Genomic DNA, 18,122 nt, shown 5'->3' with positions numbered 1-18,122 from the left:
AAAAAAAAAAAAAAAAAAAAAAAAAACAGAAACTATCATTGAGTTCAGGGGCATGGTGGCCTATCATGGGCTTTCTCCAAAAAGCAGGAAATGATGGATCTTCAGCCTTTATAAACAACTAGGACTTCTGTGCAGAGGCAATTCTTCTAAAAACAATAACTTTCTCTGACTCTTCCTTAAAATATAACCTAAAGGGCAATAAGGCTGTCTAATACTGTGGTCAGAACTAAAGATGATTCACATACTGCAGTTAATGTTTGCTTCCCTCCCCACTTGGCCATAGGTTAAAATATAATGCATCAGGCCAGGTATAGTGGCTCATGCCTATAATCTCAGTGTTTCAGGAGGCTGAAGCAGGAGGATCACTTGAGGTCAGGAACTTGAGAACAGTCTGGGCGACATAGCAAGACCCCAGCTTTAAAAGGAATTTTTTTTTAAGTTAGCTGGGTGTGGTGGCATGTGCCTATAGTCCCAGATACTTGGAAGCCTGAGAAGGAAGGATTGCTTGATCCCAGGAAGTCAAGCCTTCAGTGAGCCATGATCAAGCTACTGCCCTCCCGCATGGGTAACCATGTGAGACCCTGCATCAAAAATAAAACAAAACAACATAAAATGTAATATCTTCCGTTCAGAAAGAGCTTTTAATTTTAAAAATTAAGGCATCCTCCATAAATAATGTTTCTTTATTCTCCATGGTTGGTATCCTCTCTAAAAGTCAATCATAAATTTATGTGACAATAATGATTCAATAAATCATTAAAATATCCTGAGTTCATTGCATGCTAAGAAGATAAATGTCATCTGTAGCCTCAAAGAAGGCTTAGGCTAGATAAATTCTATTAATAAATATTTATCAAGTGCCTACTATTTGCCAGGCAGAAATGCACACAACATGCTACGTATCCCAAGCAAATAGCATTGGGCTTTGCCAGTTAGATCAAGCTGTCCCTTTGTGATATGATGTCGCCTCACCTTGAGGCATCCCCCTATACTGGGGATGAGTTTCTGGTAGACAACGATGTTTGTCTCACTCACCCCTCAATCCTGTCCCCTTTTTAAACACTGGGCATTTCTTGCTTGTGTTACATGTGAAAAAAAAAAATAAGGCAAAGTGAAGCCATTATGTCAGCCAAGGGCCCACAGAGAAGAAATGAGAAAATAGAAAACACAAACTTTTTCTCCACTTGACCATCATCTACTACCTTAATTCCTTACCCAGTGGCATCAGAAGTTTTTAAAGTATCTGTATATTTTATTAGTTTAAAAAATAACAATAGAATCCCATGTTGTTTTTGAAAATTTTAAGCAATATAGAGGTAAAGCATAGATTTTTTTTTTTTTATGTCAAACATAGACGCTACAAAGAAAGCAAAATAGCAAATTGCTGGCAGTATCATGAAAAAAATGTGAAGTAAAGACAATATTATTTTCAGACTTAGTAACTTCCCACAAAACATCGCAAAATATTTTATTATTATTATTATTATTTTTTAGAGACAGGGTTGTGCTCTGTTACCCAGGCTGGAGTGCAGTGATGCAATCCATGCTCACTGCAGCCTGGAACACTCAAGCCGTCTTCCACTGCAGCCTCCTGAGCAGCTGGGACTACAGGTACATGCCACCACGCCTGGCTAGTTTTTGTATTTTTGGTAGAGACAGGGTCTCACTATGTTGCCAAGGCTGGTCTTGAACTCCAGTAGGCCTCAAGCAATCCTCCAACCCCGACCTTCCAAAGTTCCAGGATTACAGGCATGAGCCACCATGTACAGCCCCAAAACTATTTTTTACGTTTAGTTTCTTCCTACTTATTTACGCTACATATTTTTTTCCTCAAAATCTCTCACAGATGTATGTTTTTCCCAACATTAAGGAATTTTGCTCAATTTAAATTTTTCAAATATTCCATGGTGCTTTTCCAAGTTTCAGCTCAGCTATGACTTATGAATCAATTATCTGATGGTTTCCATTGTGCAAAACAGAGCTTATAATTGAGTTAGGTAGTCCCCAAGCTGTGGGGACATTATTAAGCATTTCTTAAGCCATCGCATGAGGATTAAGATTTCACATTAGCTTTTGTTTATGCCTATCAGAATATTTTATAGTGTAAATAGAATATCTGAATAGTGATCCCAGATAATTGCATAATAACAAGCTATCATGATTAATTATTACTTTCACTTTGTCACTCTTAATGAATTAAAATGGGATTTATCTTCCACTTCCTATGGTATCTTTTCCAGTTTGTTTTTGGTTATTCTTTGTCCTACCTGGAGACCTTGGCATTTCAGGCTGTTTTTGAGCATTTATATAACTTCCTTTTTTCAAAGCACTTGAGAAACAAACCACAGAGTGAGACCAGTTTGTGGACTAGAGAGGATTTTAATTGCATTTTTATCATTGTCCCCATTAGAACTGAACATTTCCCTGTATTCACAACTCTACTAGAGCCTCATAAAGGAGAATGCTAGCTCAGACAAAATAGGTCCCTGCTGCTACAAAATTAATCTGCTGAAATTTAAGCAAACTCAAATCTTTTAGCATGCCATAATCTCAATAACCAGAAACGCAACTCTTGCAAAGGGGAGTACAGCTGGTTGTTTAATAAATGCCTTCCAGGACCCCAATCCCACGTCTAAGCCATGGGAGCACCTGGATGGTAGGGACTCATTTCATGGAATTAGCTTCTTTCCATGAGATCTGTGAATGCACAGTACTACTGTGCTTGGGGCCTCTGCTATTTCATTCCCATTGCAATCCTCCGTGTTTCCAATGGTTCCATTTCCAACTGCAATTCCAGCCCAAGTGTATCTGCTTTTTAGTGCCAGTTAAGATAGAGAAAGTAGTTCCAGTTGCTATTTTGTAAACTGAGAAATGTCCAAAAACAAAATGGCAGCTTCGTGGTGTGTGGATGCTTCTGGGTGTTCTAATTCTGAAAACAGCTTATAGAAATAAAATTTTACAGATTACTTACAACTTGGACAGATATAATTTTCAATCTATGACCCCTGCAATGGGCATGTAGAAACATAGGGGTTTTATTTTCTGCCTGTTTGAAAGCATGGGAAATAAAACAAGGTCAATTAATAACAACTGATATAAATGCTATAGCACCATTTAGTTTAACCACAGTTTGTTTCAATGCTTGCTGTGGCTGTTCTTGTGAGAGAACTAAATTCTTGATAATCTCTTTGGATGATGGTTAGAAAATGCTGGTTGTGATTTATAAAAAATAGTAAATGGATTAATGACAATCATGTAGAAATAAGGTCATACTTTCTTTTATACTAAGTTGTGAGGACGTGAGGCACCATTGGCTTGATTACTAGGAAGTACACCATTCAGATTGTCCCCAAACCATCTCTAGACATCCCCAAAAGCCTCCATAGCATATGCTTGGGCACCCACTTGTGAGAAGCGTACCCACACTGCACGGCCCTGGATTTGCTTCTCTTGTTTCTGCTTTCACTTATCTTTGTCTCTTACTCGTGAAGCTGTAGGAGAAGTCAAACCTCCACCACCACTCACAAAAGCATCAACTACTCACTCACAGTGCCGAGTCTGGAGGAACCAAGACTTCAGTTATTAACGTGCCAGAACTTCTCTGGGTCCTGGGTAGTCTCAGGGTGGCTGTGTCCTACCTGTGGGCCATGCATACTCACCTGGACACAAATGACCTGTGTTTCCATGGTTTCTCCTCAACAGTTCCAGCTTCTGATTATCTCCACTTTCCCAGGGTTTCAAAAATTTCAAAAATTCAATCACATAAAATTATTCTAGCAAATTCTGACCCTCAAACCCAGCCAAAACAAACAAATACAATCTTAAGGGATACGTAAAAATTAGCAACCGTACTTTCACTTTAGTCCTAGTATCCTTTTTTTTTTCTTTTTAACTTCCCAGGGTAGGGCATAACAGGCATTGCAGCTTTCTCCTGATTCTCTTGGACAACTTGCCAGCACCAAGTCATGAGTATACTCAAGCAGCCCTGCAGAATGGCCCACGTGGAGAAAGAAACCAAACTCTCTTACTCAGCACCCATAGCAAGCCCCACTAGCCACCTTGAAAAAAGATCTTCTAGCCCCATCGAAGGCTTAAGATTACTGCTACCTCAGCCAAAATCTGACTGGAAGTCATGAAAAATCTGATCCAGATTGTACAGTCTGTTTCATCCCCAAGTTTGAGAATTGACCCCCAGAAACTATGAAAGATAAAAAAGTTTACTATGGTTTTAAGCCGCTCAGGTGTGAGATAAAGTGATATTTATCAATAGATAATGAATACAGTTGTTTCTGCTTAGTAGTCCTTCATTGGCAAAATTCAGCCCAATTTTATCTTCAGGGACATGATTACCTCAGGTGGCACACGTGAAGCTCAAAAATTAAGCAAACTTGTACCCCAAAGGACACTGTTCACAGAATGGAAATCCAGCTCACAGAATGTGAGTAAAAAACGCAAAGCATACATCTAGTAAGTGTTTAATATCCAGAATATAGAAAGAACTCCTACAACTCAGCAACAAACGCACAACCTGACGGATATATGTAAGAATCTATTTCTGGAAGAGAAGAGAGAGCCAGAAATAGATTCTTGCAAATGGTCAATTCATTTACATAAAGATATAAAGGTATACAGTGGAGAAAGATTATTTTCTTCAATAATCAATGCTAGAACATTAAGATGTTCGTATCCAGAGAAATAAACAAACTTCAATCTATATATAGTACCATATACAAAAATTAACACAGAATCAATTGTAGACTTTAAATGTAAAGGATACAATTATACCATTTCTAGAATGCAAAAACAAAGAAGAAAAATATTTGTGAGGTTAGGCCAAATTTTCTTAAGTATGACACCACAAAAAAATTGACAAATTGAACTTCATTGAAATTAAAACCACCTAGTCTTCAAAGACACTGTTCAGAGAATAAAAAAAATAATGACTGAAAGAAGATATTTGCAAATCGCATTTCTGGCCAAAGATTTGTATCCATAATACATAAAGAATTCTCAAATTTTGATAATAAGAAAAACAGCCCAATTTTTTAAATGAGTGAATGATTTAAAAGAGATTTTACCAAAGAAGATATGCAGGTAGCAAATAAGGACATGAAAAAATGATTAACATCATTAGTCATTAGGAAAATATAAATTAAAACCACAATGAGATACTGCTACATGTTTTTATAATGGCCAGAATTAAAAAGAGTGACCACACCCAGTGTTGGAGAAACTGGAAATCTCATACAATGCTGATGGGAATGTAAAATGATACAACCACTTTGGAAAACAATTCAGATGTTTCTTTAAAAGTTAGACACATACCTAGAGTACAACCTAGCCATTCCACTTCAAGATCTTTATCCAGGAGAAATGAAGGCAAATGCTCATAAAAGACTCGTACAAGACTGTTTATACAGTTTTATTTGTAATAGCCCAAAACTGGAAATAACCCAGGTGTTCATCAACAGGTAAATGGATAAACAAATTGTAGTTTTTTTGCGTGTGATAGAATATAACACGAATGGACTGGGCTTGGTGACTCCTGCCTGTAATCCCAGCACTTTGGGAAGCTTGAGACAGGCGGATCACCTGAGGTCAGGAGTTCGAGCCCAACCTAGCCAACATGGTGAAACCCTGTCTCTACTACAGAAATACAAAATTAGCTGGGCATGCTGGCGTGCACTCAAGAAGCTGAGGCAGGAGAATCACTTGAATCCAGGAGGAGCTGAGATCATGCCATTGCACTCCAGCATGGACAAAAAGAGTGAAACTCCATCTCAAAAAAAAAACAAAAACAAAAACAAACAAAAAAAAAAACAGTAAGAATGAATACATGCAGCTACATGAATAAAGATCAAAATACTTATACTGAGTGAAAGAAGGCAGACAAAGAGGACACATTCTGTATTATTCTATTTATATAAAACTCTAAAAATACAAATTAAGCTATAGTGAAAAAAAAGTTTATCAGTGGTTGTCTGGACACATAGAAAGGAGATCATGAAAGGGATTTCAAAGATGCATGAAGAAACCTTTGCAGGTTAGTGCTGATGGCTCCACTAACACAATATATACATATGTCAACATGTACCAGACATACCAGCATATACTATTCACTTTAAATATGAGCAGTTTCTTGTCTATCAACTATTCTCAATAAAGCTGATTTTAAAATTAGGCTTACCAGCATTTTTTAAAACATATTGTTAGCTCATTTGGGGATTTTGTTTGTTTGTCTTTTATCTAAAGACTACATTAAACACTATCATAAACACCACCATAGATATTCAAAATATTTGGACAAAAACACAATAGAGATATAAAATCAAAGAGAAAGCTAACCCTTATTCATGAAAGTCCAAAGAAGATAACCACCTGCAAACAGCTCACACAGCCTTGGGGAAGAAGGAAGAGGAAATTACCTGTCAGAGAACCTCCCTTTGTAGGACTAAATTACCCTTCTCTCCTTAGGTTGAAAGTTTCCCACTGACTTCAAAGAAGTGCTCAGATTAGAGAAGTGTAGAGCGAGGCTGAATAATTGTAGTGAGGTTGGGACTGTCTTAAAGAGATTCTCTTCAGCTGTACCCAAGATGACATTATCATATTATCAATGATAAAATCGTTGTGGGGTCAGACTACTGGGCCACAAAAGCACTCTTAAGCATCAAAGAGGAGATAAAAAATATATTCAAAGAAAAGTGGAAATTTTAAGTCATGGGATATGGATATACTTCCTTGCTGTAAGAGTGACTGTGACAAATTAGAAACTGTTTCTGCGTGGGACTGGCTTTGCTAGTTATCACCAGTTTCGGGGGGAAAAGCATATATATACGTATATTTTTCCCCGAACCTGGTGATAACTAGCAAAGCCAGTTATATATATATATATATGTGTATGTGTATATGTATATATATATATATATATATATATATATATATATGCATGTGTGTGTGTTTATGTGTGTGTATGAAGAAAGAGGAGTCACTGTAACCCAATCCACCATAATATAATAGCTTAATATTGACACAAGCACAATTTGTGAAGCAGGATCTTGCCAATACACATGTATAATCACACCCTGCACAAAGAAATGGAAACACTCTACTGAGGTGAGATGGCCCAAATAATACAAATACAGTTGACTCACAAATCATAAACTGAGAAACTGAACAAGGATTGAATAGTCTAGCAGTAAAATGTAAAATGGTGTTGCTGGTAAAAAAAATAATAATAATAATTAGTAGATAGATTTATGCAGTTTCACAAACCAGCAGGAAAGAATTGAACTATCTATTTTCCTCCTGCTGTACACTAACAGTGATCAGTCAAGCTGGAAATATGTTCTTACGAACTGAGCTAGAAAATGTGATTTAATGTTCCCGGTAAAATATCAATTCAAAGACCTGATGAGTATTCGAATTAAGGAAAGATTTAGTGTTGGATAGCACAAAGGAAACAAGACTTGAATTCTAAAGCCCTCTAATGTAAGGCTGAATGTGTTGAATATGTTAATAAATATTTGAGTAACACAGAAAGGAGAGATTAATGCCAGTTTGGGTTGAATAGAGGAACATATGTGATACACAAAGAACCACAGACAAATGACATAAAAATAGAGAATGTTGTCAATGTCTTATACATAGAAGACCCTCCGAATAACAGTTTTAATTTCATTTATCATTCAAGAAGATGAAGGTTTGCCAATTTTTAAAATAGAGAAACCCTTCATTTGCTTTCTACACCAAAAAATACATATATTCCTCAGCTCTAGTAGCTATCTTTGCCAGTATCCTACACGACTCCCATACTGGGTACACCCCCAGCAGATGAAAATCTCTTGAATTCAATGTGAATGGCTTTGGGTCCTCTCTCCCAATCTCCCTTGTCCACAATAAACATGGAGCCCAGATAAAAGCCTACTCAGATGTACAGAAACAGAAAGCCTTCACCTACTTATTTTCACACTGAGGTTAGCAGTAAGCCCTAAAAACAGTTCATTCTGGCCATGCTGAGCCTCACCTCGAGCTACCAATTAGCCCTACTGTTCCTTAAATTCTGTGACTGTTTCCCTGTTTGCTTCACAGATAGAGGGCCAGCAGGATCCCACCTCTTAGAAAACAAAAAGCGATGGGATGGTGTGTTTATATTGTATTAGCTGTGTGTTATGGCAGGCTTTTCAACAGAGAACTGCCTGAGACTCCCCTGGAATAATTTCCACAGAAACAAAACATTCTTTAAGTATTGGAAATAACAAGACATGCCAGATTCTGCATAGATGGTCACTGGATGAATTAGAAAACATTCATAGAGCACATTATATGCAAATTATATACATCAGGAGTAGGATTGCCATATTTTGCAAGTAAAAATACAGTATGCCTCACTAAATTTGAATTTCAGATAAATGACAAATAATTTAGTATAAGTATGTCCCATGTAACATTAATAATATAAGTATCAATTATATTTACAAATTGATATGATTTGGCTGCGACCTCACAAAAATCTCATCTTGAATTGTAGCTCTTATTTCCTTTTGGAGAATTATCCTGTTCGTTATGGAAAGGTAGCCTGCCAGGCATGGTGGTTCACACCTGTAATCCCAGCATTTTGGGAGGCCGAGGCGGGCGGATCACAAGGTCAGAGGATTGAGACCATCCTGGCTAATATGGTGAAATCCTGTCTCTACTAAAAATACAAACATTTAGCAGGGCATGGTAGCACACTCCTGCAGTCCTAGCTACGCAGGAGGCTGAGGCAGGAGAATCGCTTGAACCTGGGAGGCAGAGATTGCAGTGAGCAAGATTGTGCCACTGCACTCCAGCCTGGGTGACAGAGCAGGACTCCAACTCAAAAGAAAAAGAAAAAAAAAAAAAAAAGAAAAAGTAGCCAATATGGTTTGGCCAGGATAAGCAAGGACAAACAATGAGAAAGGTGAATTGCCAGGCATGAAAAGAGAGAAGAAATTGTGACATTCTGATACAGCCCTATGAAAGAAGTATGAGAGATTTTTGAGCTGGGCAGATCCACGGCAGGAAGCTAAAAGACAGAGGAAATTTTAACCAGCAAGAGATTCCCTTTAGCAGTCAAGGGGAAAGAACCCAAGTGGTGAAATACTTCATCTTACATCATCATCTGTGCTATTTTGTTATCTAAGCCTCTGCCACTGCCCAGAAATCTTCAGTAAAAGTTATGCCAAGTGGATGTACAGGGAGACATTTAAGAGATGAGGGAAAATATCTGTGCACCCCATTCGAGTCTCTGCAGAACAGAAGGTACACAGCAAGCTGGGGGCAAGATGCTCGTGGGAGAGAAAGATTACAAACAGAAACTTGAAGTGAAGGATGAATGTGTGACACCTCTGGGAATCCACAGAAATCTTCAGAACAGGGACATGCGATTTGAAGTTAAAGCACTTTTATTTAAATCTCAAAAAAAAAAACCAAAAATCCCAGCTAACACCTGGCTCTGTGTATATAAGGCAACCTCTGAAGGTGCAACATCTGATAGTTGAAGAGTAAATGATTACGTGTATAGATCTCCCAGCATTCATGCTTGACTCTTTCTGTTACCAGGGGAGTAAAACTTCAATCGGATTGCCTGGTTCCCACACCAGGAGTCGAGCCCAAGCCCGGGCCGCCTGGGTGAAAACCAGGAATCTTAACCATTAGACCTGGCTGGGAGGCTCTTGGCCTCTCTAACTCTGAAGAATGGGGACGGGGCCCCAGAGGCACGGTGAGTTTACCGTTGTAATAAAAATCGTGGACCCAGAGGGTTTTGTGGAAGAGCGATTTATTAGACAGAGAGAGAGAGAGAGAGAAAAGGCAGTTCCCATGCTGTCACGGGAGGAGAACCCATGGGAGGGAATCTGTTCAGGTAGGAGCAACCGAAGTTTTAACCCTTGAGTTATTCCCGCCCCATTCATTTTCTCATCCAGTGAGAGGAGTTCTTTCAGACGTCCTCAGGCTTGATTGATCTTTGACTCTGATACCAGATCGGCTACTTGTTTTACAACCCAGCCCCCTCCTCCATGAGCTTTGGTGGGAATTTAGGGAACAAAAGCCCTACCTGGCTGGAAGATAGATAAAGAACTTCACCTGGCCCGCGTGGAGGAGGTGCTCAAAGAGCCCTAGTCGCCTGAGGCAGGGAGCCAGGAAATTCCCATACTTGAAACCACGCCCCTCACGGACCCAGGAAGAGAAGTTTTTTTTAACATAGTCCCACATTCCGTTCCCTTTGATCCTTTTTTTGAAAATCTTAGCACCTCCACCAATGTTCATTTAATCTCAGAGAAAGATAGGACTACTCCGATTGATTTATTTTCTCTTTTACCAACTCTGGCACAGGCTGCTATTGGGATGTTTCCATTTCACGATTCTGCACATGTTTACACAGCTGTAAGTGTTTAAGTGAGAAATATTGCTTTGCTCCTGCTTCACTATCCCTGTGTATGTGAATGTGTGGTATGCGTGCTCATGTATAAACACCCCAGCAAACTCCAATGAGTATATGATCGTACTACTTCCTGGAGTGGGTCAATTTATTCTATAATCTATGAAAGACAGTGACACTACCTTTTTTGCAACTGTTTGCAATCTTTCTCAGCTGTGGTACCAATGTTTTCCCAAAAACTAAGTACTGGTTTATGATCCCAGTGACAAATTAACACAATGTTTTATTATTTCCAGAATAATGACCTCAGAAAGATTTTATTTGGCCAGCAACCTGGATGGTTGAAGAATGAGGGCTATTCTTGAATAGAATAATTGACACTTTAGAAAGCTTCCCTCCTGATAGGAAATTTCAGAGAACAGAGCATCTATAATCTAAAATATCTAATAAGCCAATGGGGACATTAGAGAATGGTCAAAATGTTTTATTTGTTTAAATGTTTATGTAATAGTCATAGCTAGAGGAAAACTTGCTATTGCCATCTTTGAAATTATTATGTTGTTTCTGTTTTGCTATCTATTGTAAAACTACAAAAAAGGGAATTGTTGAATTCACATGATCCTTGGAATATGTTCATGATCTCATTGCTTGCTTTGGAGTGGTTTTCTGGGGGGTTATTTGTTTTGAGACATAGTTTCACTTTTATTGCCCAGACTGGAGTGCTGTGGCATGATCTCAGCTCACTGCAACCTCTGCCTCCCAGTTTCAAGCAGTTCTCCTGCCTCAGCCTCCCAAGTAGCTGGAATTACAGGCATCTGCCACCACACCTGGCTAATGTGTGTGTGTGTGTGTGTGTGTGTGTGTGTGTGTGTGTGTGTGTCTGTGTGTTAGTAGAGATGTGGTTTCACCATGTTGGCCACACTGGTCTGGAACTCCTGACCTTAGGTGATCCACTCACCTCAGCCTTCCAAAGTGCTGAGATTACAGGCATGAACCATCATGCCTGGCCACTTTGGAATACTTGAGAAATCAGCACACTTGGTGTCTTTCAACTTGAAAAGGACATGATGATGCAGAGCTACCTGTCTAGATCCCTAGTTAACTATACTAGAGCATACTTGACCTTTGTGACAGCTTTCCAACATGCTGACTCCCGTCTCTTTTACTTATTGATGTTGTCTATTCTGGTTAGCATTTATCATGATCCTCTGAGCCGTTTCCCATTGACTGCACCAGAGTTCGTTAGTTTCTCTATGAGTTTTGCAATAATTGCCATGTGTATTTCAAAAACCCAAAGCAACAAAAAATCTACGTTTAGCAGCAACAGTTGTTTTTAATTGTTCCCATTTCAGTGCTTTTATCAATAGATACTTATGCACACTACGAATTTGCTCACATTCATTTCATCATATGGTCTATCATTAATTCAATAATTAGCTTGCTCAGATGAGCACACACATGTTTCTGGAATCACACAAGATGCTAGGCCTTTTAAGGAAAAAAAAAAACAGATCTATCCCTAACTTCATGGCATGTATAGTCTAAAAGTGCTTACTTATTCAAGTCGAAACAGAGTCCTTAATGACAGATCGTTTTTGCAAGCTATCAGAATTTTAAAGGCATGATTTTTCTCAAGAAAAATCACTTTCTCATTATTCCTGGGTCGTTTGCTTCTGCTTTTTGCTATTCCCCTAACTGTATTCATTTTCACTTATCAGAGAGGTGTAAATTAATGAAAATTAAATATTTCCACTTTATTTAATATTGCAGTTTAGGGTAAAAGATTGGAACTACAGCCTAAAATCAATTTTGAATACAACTAATTTTTTTCATTCTAATCCTCATTTAAAAATTTGGCCTGAGGACAAGTCAAATAGAATGCATTTCATACAGAATGTTTGTCAAAATGAAATGAAAATAGTAAGATGATATTACAGACTCACATTGAGATTTTATGTATATATGTAGTACACAGTCCCAATCCCAGAGTGGGACTCTCAAGACATCATCTGTTTCCTTTCTGGTCCCCAAATGAATCAGGTGATTCTGAACTGGTGGCATTGGCTAGAATATTACAAAACCATGTTGACTCTGATTATCTGTTAAGGTAAACTGGAGTCCAAGGAGCAGAAAGTGTTATGGGCCAGGCAATGCTGATGGGATGGGAGGGCGCATAGCAATGGCAGATGATCTCTCAGGGAACAATTCCCACACTTTCAAAGTCATTTTCCTATCTTTCTATCCATGCACCAGGCATCTTAAAAGAAAGGAACTCAGAGGGAACTGAGAAATCAGAGCTTTCTTTGTGGCTCTGTCTCTTTTCTGCATCTTGCTGTGTTAACAGAGCGCTTCTTGATAACCACCATCCACCAAAAGCACCGAAGGAGTCCACGGAGAGTGAGGAGCAGGGACAAGGTCAGACAGGAGAGGCCCACTGGGAGACACTGAACACAGGGAATGAGTGAAGTGGAGGAAGAAATGCGTGGTCTCATTAGGAATGAGGCATCAGTGATGATGCCTCCAAATCCAGCAGACCTCTGGGCAGAGTTCCAGGCCTGAATTAGGATTCTGCAGTCGTTTTTAAGAGAAAGCACTTTTCGTAAATGTCACTAGCTTTTACTGTAGTCACCTCTGTCCAGATCTCATTAAAGTTCCTGGCCATTGCGCTCATTTTATCTTCTAAGTGCAAGTGAGAAACAGGAGTGGGTCAATGCTCACACCAACCGAGCACTTGAAATAAGAACTTGAGCAGGACACAAGAAGCAGAGACTATGGGACCCCACCAGCCTATGAAAATGTTCTGCAGCACATTGAAGCTGGAGGCATCAAAACTGGCATCTTCTACATAAACGCAGTCGCTCTCTCTACTATGTAGCACCATAGAGCTTGAAGGCCCATCAGAGAGCATCTCATCTCAGCTAATCCCTTTCCTAAAGGCCACAGGAACAGTTCCATTAACCTGTGGCTAGCCCAACACCACCCAGGCTCTCCAATTTCCAATCCTGCACTCATTTTACTGCTAATAATAACTCTACTATTTGTGGTGCCTGTTATGTGCCAGGTATTTATTCTAAGCGCTTTACAGGTGTTGCCTTACTTAATCCTACAGTCACCCCCATGATGCAGGTATGTATTACTGTTGCCATTTTCAGTTGAGGAATCTGATACCCAGCGTGGGTGCGTAACTTAGTCAATTCCAAAACTGCCAAAAGGGCTGAGCTTCCTACACTGAATCCACACACTGTGCTACACATAAGATCCACACACTCTCCTACACCTAAGATCCATGCTTATTCTCCACCACCAACCTTCCGCTGCCTTCACCCCAGGGACACATCTGTGGACAAGACTGGCTACGTGGTGCCTCCTTTAGCCCTACTTCATCATGCAGTAAACTGCTAAATTCTGACTGGTATCTGTGTGGCACACATAAAATCTCAGAACACACAGTTGTAAATGTAATAATGCTCAGTTATCTCTCTAAAGTTGGAGGAAAAGAATAATAGCTTGCTTGTCCTCATTCTTTCGAAGATTCTTGTTTCCGGAAACGCTTTAAGCAATTTCATGCCTAAGAGGACTTTATTCTCTCCGGTTTCAATACCTTTAGTTTTACGTAAAAAATAAAAAATAAAAAAAAAATGTATAATCATGAAATAACAGGGGGAATAAGCAAGCTGATATAATATCGAGCTGAATCTTTACTGGCTCTGATAAATTAATTACCAAATTGGCAATTGAACCCCATGCCCGAAGCAGAAATGTGTGCGAAGCCACAGGCTAACTATATCAAACCCCTTGCAGTTAGGAAAACTCCCATTGCTCATAAAGCACCAACCAGGGCTGCCTGAGGTTGTCTGCTAGCTTTTCCTTTTCTTTTTCTAATTTCTGGTGCAACGAAGAACCACCCTTTGAATAAATAAGCTGATAAATAACTTTTTTTTTTTTTTTCCTGCTGCACAGAACCTGAAGAGGGTAGCTGAGACCTGGATGGATGAATTTGCCGAGTACATTTATCAGCGGCGGCCAGAGTACAGGCATCTCTCCACGGGGGACATCTCTGCCCAAAAGGAGTTGCGCAAGCAGCTAAAGTGCAAGGACTTCAAATGGTTCATGGCTGCCGTGGCCTGGGACGTGCCTAAATACTACCCTCCAGTGGAGCCCCCGCCTGCTGCCTGGGGGGAGGTGAGGAAAGGTTGCATGAAACCTGCGGCGCCTACCTGTGAGACTGCATTCCTCCCCTGTAGCCTCAGGTGGTGGGAGGGACTGCTAACATCTTCACTTTTACCCTCCAGCCAAGCAACGTTCATTTAAATCATCTCAATAATGAATGTTCAACCTGTTTTTAACAATTACTAGATTTCGCCTGCAGAGTTGATAGCCTAACCCGGAATTAGTCACCACTGTTGATTCATCAGATGATTTCTGGTTATTTTGTTTTGTTTTTGAGACGGAGTCTCACTCTGTCTCCCAGGATGGAGTGCAGTGGCTTGATCTTGGCTCACTGCAAGCTCTGCCTCCAGGGTTCAAGCAATTCTCCTGCCTCAGCCTCCCAGGCTGGAGTGCAGTGTTGTGCTCTTGGCTCACTCCGCCTCCCAAGTTCAAGCGATTCTTCTACCCCAGCCTCCTGAGTAGCTGAAATTATGGATGAATGCCACGACACCCAGCTAATTTTTGTATTTTTAGTAGAGATGGGGGTTTCACCATGTTGGCCAGGCTGGTCTTGAACTCTTGCCTCAGGTGATGCTCCCACCTTGGCCTCCCAAAGTGCTGGGATTACAGGTGTCCACCACCATACCCGGCCAAGAATTTTTAAAATACACCTAGAAAAAATTTTTATTTGAAATTAGGGGAATCACCATCAGCGTTTGTAGAGAATTAACGTATCATACAAGTGCGTAAATATGGGTACCTGATATCCGTGATAAAAAGCCTCTGTCCTGGCGCACAGCCTTGTTGCTATTGGTATAGGCAAGTACAAGGCAATGAGGGGCTTGGCTATTTTCCTAACCAGGCTGTGCTGTGCAGATTCATGAAGAAATGCATTCCCATAATATACAGAACTGTGGCACATGCAGCCATATTGATTCTTTAAATAAGCACCAACCAACCTTTCCACCTTCTATTCAGTGGACATAGACTGGAAAGAGCGGAATAGCCCCAGGTCCCAAGTTTAAAATGTCTATCGTTTGGCATAGAAAAGACTATTGCACTGGGTTCGATTCCGTTCCATACTGTTACTCTAACCTTTCTCCACAGAATATAGTGTGCTAAAGCAGGACTAAGATGGAATAAGGTGCATTTGTCCTAGCAATTTAACCTGCTCTTAGCAGAGGATACTAGGGAAATGCATCAAGGCTGGACTTTCACACCATCCCACTTCTCCAGCCTTTCAGAAATCAAGAGTTGATTGTCTTGCCTTGTGGAGGAGTATCCTCAGTGTCCTTGGTTTTACAGTCTCTGGAAGATGATGCCATTGCCTAGATAGTGTTTGTGGCTGCAGAGCTCTGAGAAAAGGCTAGCTAAGGGCATGGTAGGAGAGGCCAGAGGATGCAGGCAGTGTTCCTAGGTGAGCTGTTCCTGGGTGAGACCGCTATAGAAGATGTGGTAAGTCACAGGGGCATTGCTTATTGTGTTCAGAGGGTGACTCTGCTCGTGCCTGGGACACCCAGGATGAAGGAGAGCGCCGGTACTGCCACTATACTCTCCACATCCTCATGGATTTTGCGTGTGCATGTGGTCCTGACTATCTGCTTCATTCAAGTTAGTAATTCAGTCTCATCCTTTGCATCTTAAACATTTCATTAAAACTTCTGTAGAACATTAGTAATATTAGCCTGCTTGTATTAATTTAACTATCTACCGTGGACTTAATTCATAGCAGTGGAAATTTGAAGTAGACAGATATCAGAAAGAACTTTCCTGTCCTAACATGTTAGAAGGCTTAGGAAGTGAGATCCTTCTACAGGTTTTTTGATAAGGTTCTGTTTGTCATCTTTCTATGATGATTTAAATGCTGTCCTGCCTAGTGACTAAGAGATACACTTGAGGAGCCCACAGTATCATTATGTGATTCACTACAGGGCTAAAATCTCATCAATCTTTTATCTGCTTTATGTAGAAAGGTAAATTTGTCTTCCTTCTGGTTACTATATCCTTCAAACTGCAACTGCTCACATTTTTCCCACATTACCTGACTAAACCATAACCTGAATTTATACGGCACCTTTTCTAAATAGACTGAAATTTTCCATTCAAGTTCTAGGAAGGGTACAACCTTCCAGGAATAATCAAAATCAGAATCATCTTAAGCCCAAGTAGGCTATGCCAGTGTATTTATATCGATTACCTTAGATTGCCTTATACTTTTACAACACTTGCCTTATCCCTGGAGACATTTGCATTCATTATTTCTGGCTTAAACAATCAGACATTGAGAAGATCAGATTTTTTATCTCTCCTCAGACAAGGATTTGCTCTGTCACACAAGCTGGAGTGCAGTGACATGATCATAGCTCACTGCAGCCTCAAACTCTTAGGCTCAAGTGATCCTCCCACCTCAACCTCCTGAGTAGCCCAGACTACACATTCACACCACCAGTTCCAGTTAATTCTTTAAATTTTTTATAGAGACAGGGTCTCAATATGTTGCCCTTGCTGATCTTGAACTCCTGGCCTCAAGTATTCCTCTCACCTCAGCATCCCCAAGTGCTAGAATCACAGGCGTGAGACACCACACCCAGTAACAGATTTTATTTTTTCTTTTTTAACACAGTGGCAAATTTCTTTCCCCAAAGCCTCAGAACAGTAAACAAATAAAGGTCATATTTAGCTTTAGGAAAGAAGAAAATGGGGGCATAGTATATGTGCCAGTTGCATTCAGTTGTATTTGTTCAGTGAAGATATGATGTATAGCAAGAATGAAGACACAGAGCAAGGGAGGAAGGTAAGAAGAAAGGAAATCAGTAAGAGACAAGGGTTTGCACTGTTAAATACTAGTTTTTTTAAGTATCTAATTCTCAGGCAGAGTAGATCTCTGAGAGCATAAGTGAAACATGTACATTTAGTGCAGGAGGCAAGTGAAGGATATGAAATGCAGCTCAAGATTTGAAATGAAATAATGAAAAAAAGATTATTTTTTAACTGTATGGGGGTAATAATATTTTTAAGGGTGGACAGGCTGGATGTGGTGGCTCACACCTGTAATCCCAACACTTTTAGAGGCCAGGAGTTCAAGATCAGCAAGGGCAACATATTGAGACTCTGTCTCTACAAAAAATTTAAAGAATTTAGAGGCCGAGGCAGTTAGATCACCTGAGGTCAGGAGTTCAAGACCAGCCTGGCCAACATGGTGAAACCCCACCTCTATTGAAAATACAAAAATTAGCTGGGCATGGTGGCAAACCTGTAATCCCAGCTACTCGGGAGGCTGAAGTAGGAGAATCAGTTGAACCAGGGAGGTGGAGGTTGCAGTGAGTTAAGATTGCACCACTGGACTCCGGCTGGGTGACAAAGCAAGATTCCATCTCAAAAAAAAAAAAAAAAAGAAAAAATAGATAAAAAATTCTTAAAAGTGCAGAATATATGTGTTGACCAACTTAGTCTCTGACAAAAACAACTTTCGAAAATGTTGACACGTGCAATTCCTTTTGTCTTTCAGAGGGTTTCTTAAAATAAACTTTTCATTTTGGAATAATTTTTAAATTTACAGAGACATTGCAAAGATAGT

General features: G+C 39.8%; 1 protein-coding gene across 1 annotated transcript in view; it reads left to right on the top strand.

Annotated features, from left to right (window-relative positions):
* GALNTL6 (polypeptide N-acetylgalactosaminyltransferase like 6) overlaps window positions 1-18,122 on the top strand; it is a 1,203,768-nt gene that overhangs the window by 1,108,273 nt on the left and 77,373 nt on the right. The window contains exon 10 of the mRNA XM_003938723.4: window positions 14,357-14,578. Coding sequence (XP_003938772.1) covers window positions 14,357-14,578 — 222 coding nt within the window. The remainder of the gene's footprint in view (window positions 1-14,356; window positions 14,579-18,122) is intronic.

Source organism: Saimiri boliviensis, chromosome 3, assembly GCF_048565385.1.
Source record: "Saimiri boliviensis isolate mSaiBol1 chromosome 3, mSaiBol1.pri, whole genome shotgun sequence".
NCBI classification, from domain to species: domain Eukaryota; kingdom Metazoa; phylum Chordata; class Mammalia; order Primates; family Cebidae; genus Saimiri; species Saimiri boliviensis.
The sequence above is the reverse complement of the archived record's forward strand: the minus strand, read 5'-3'. Positions and strand labels throughout refer to the sequence as shown.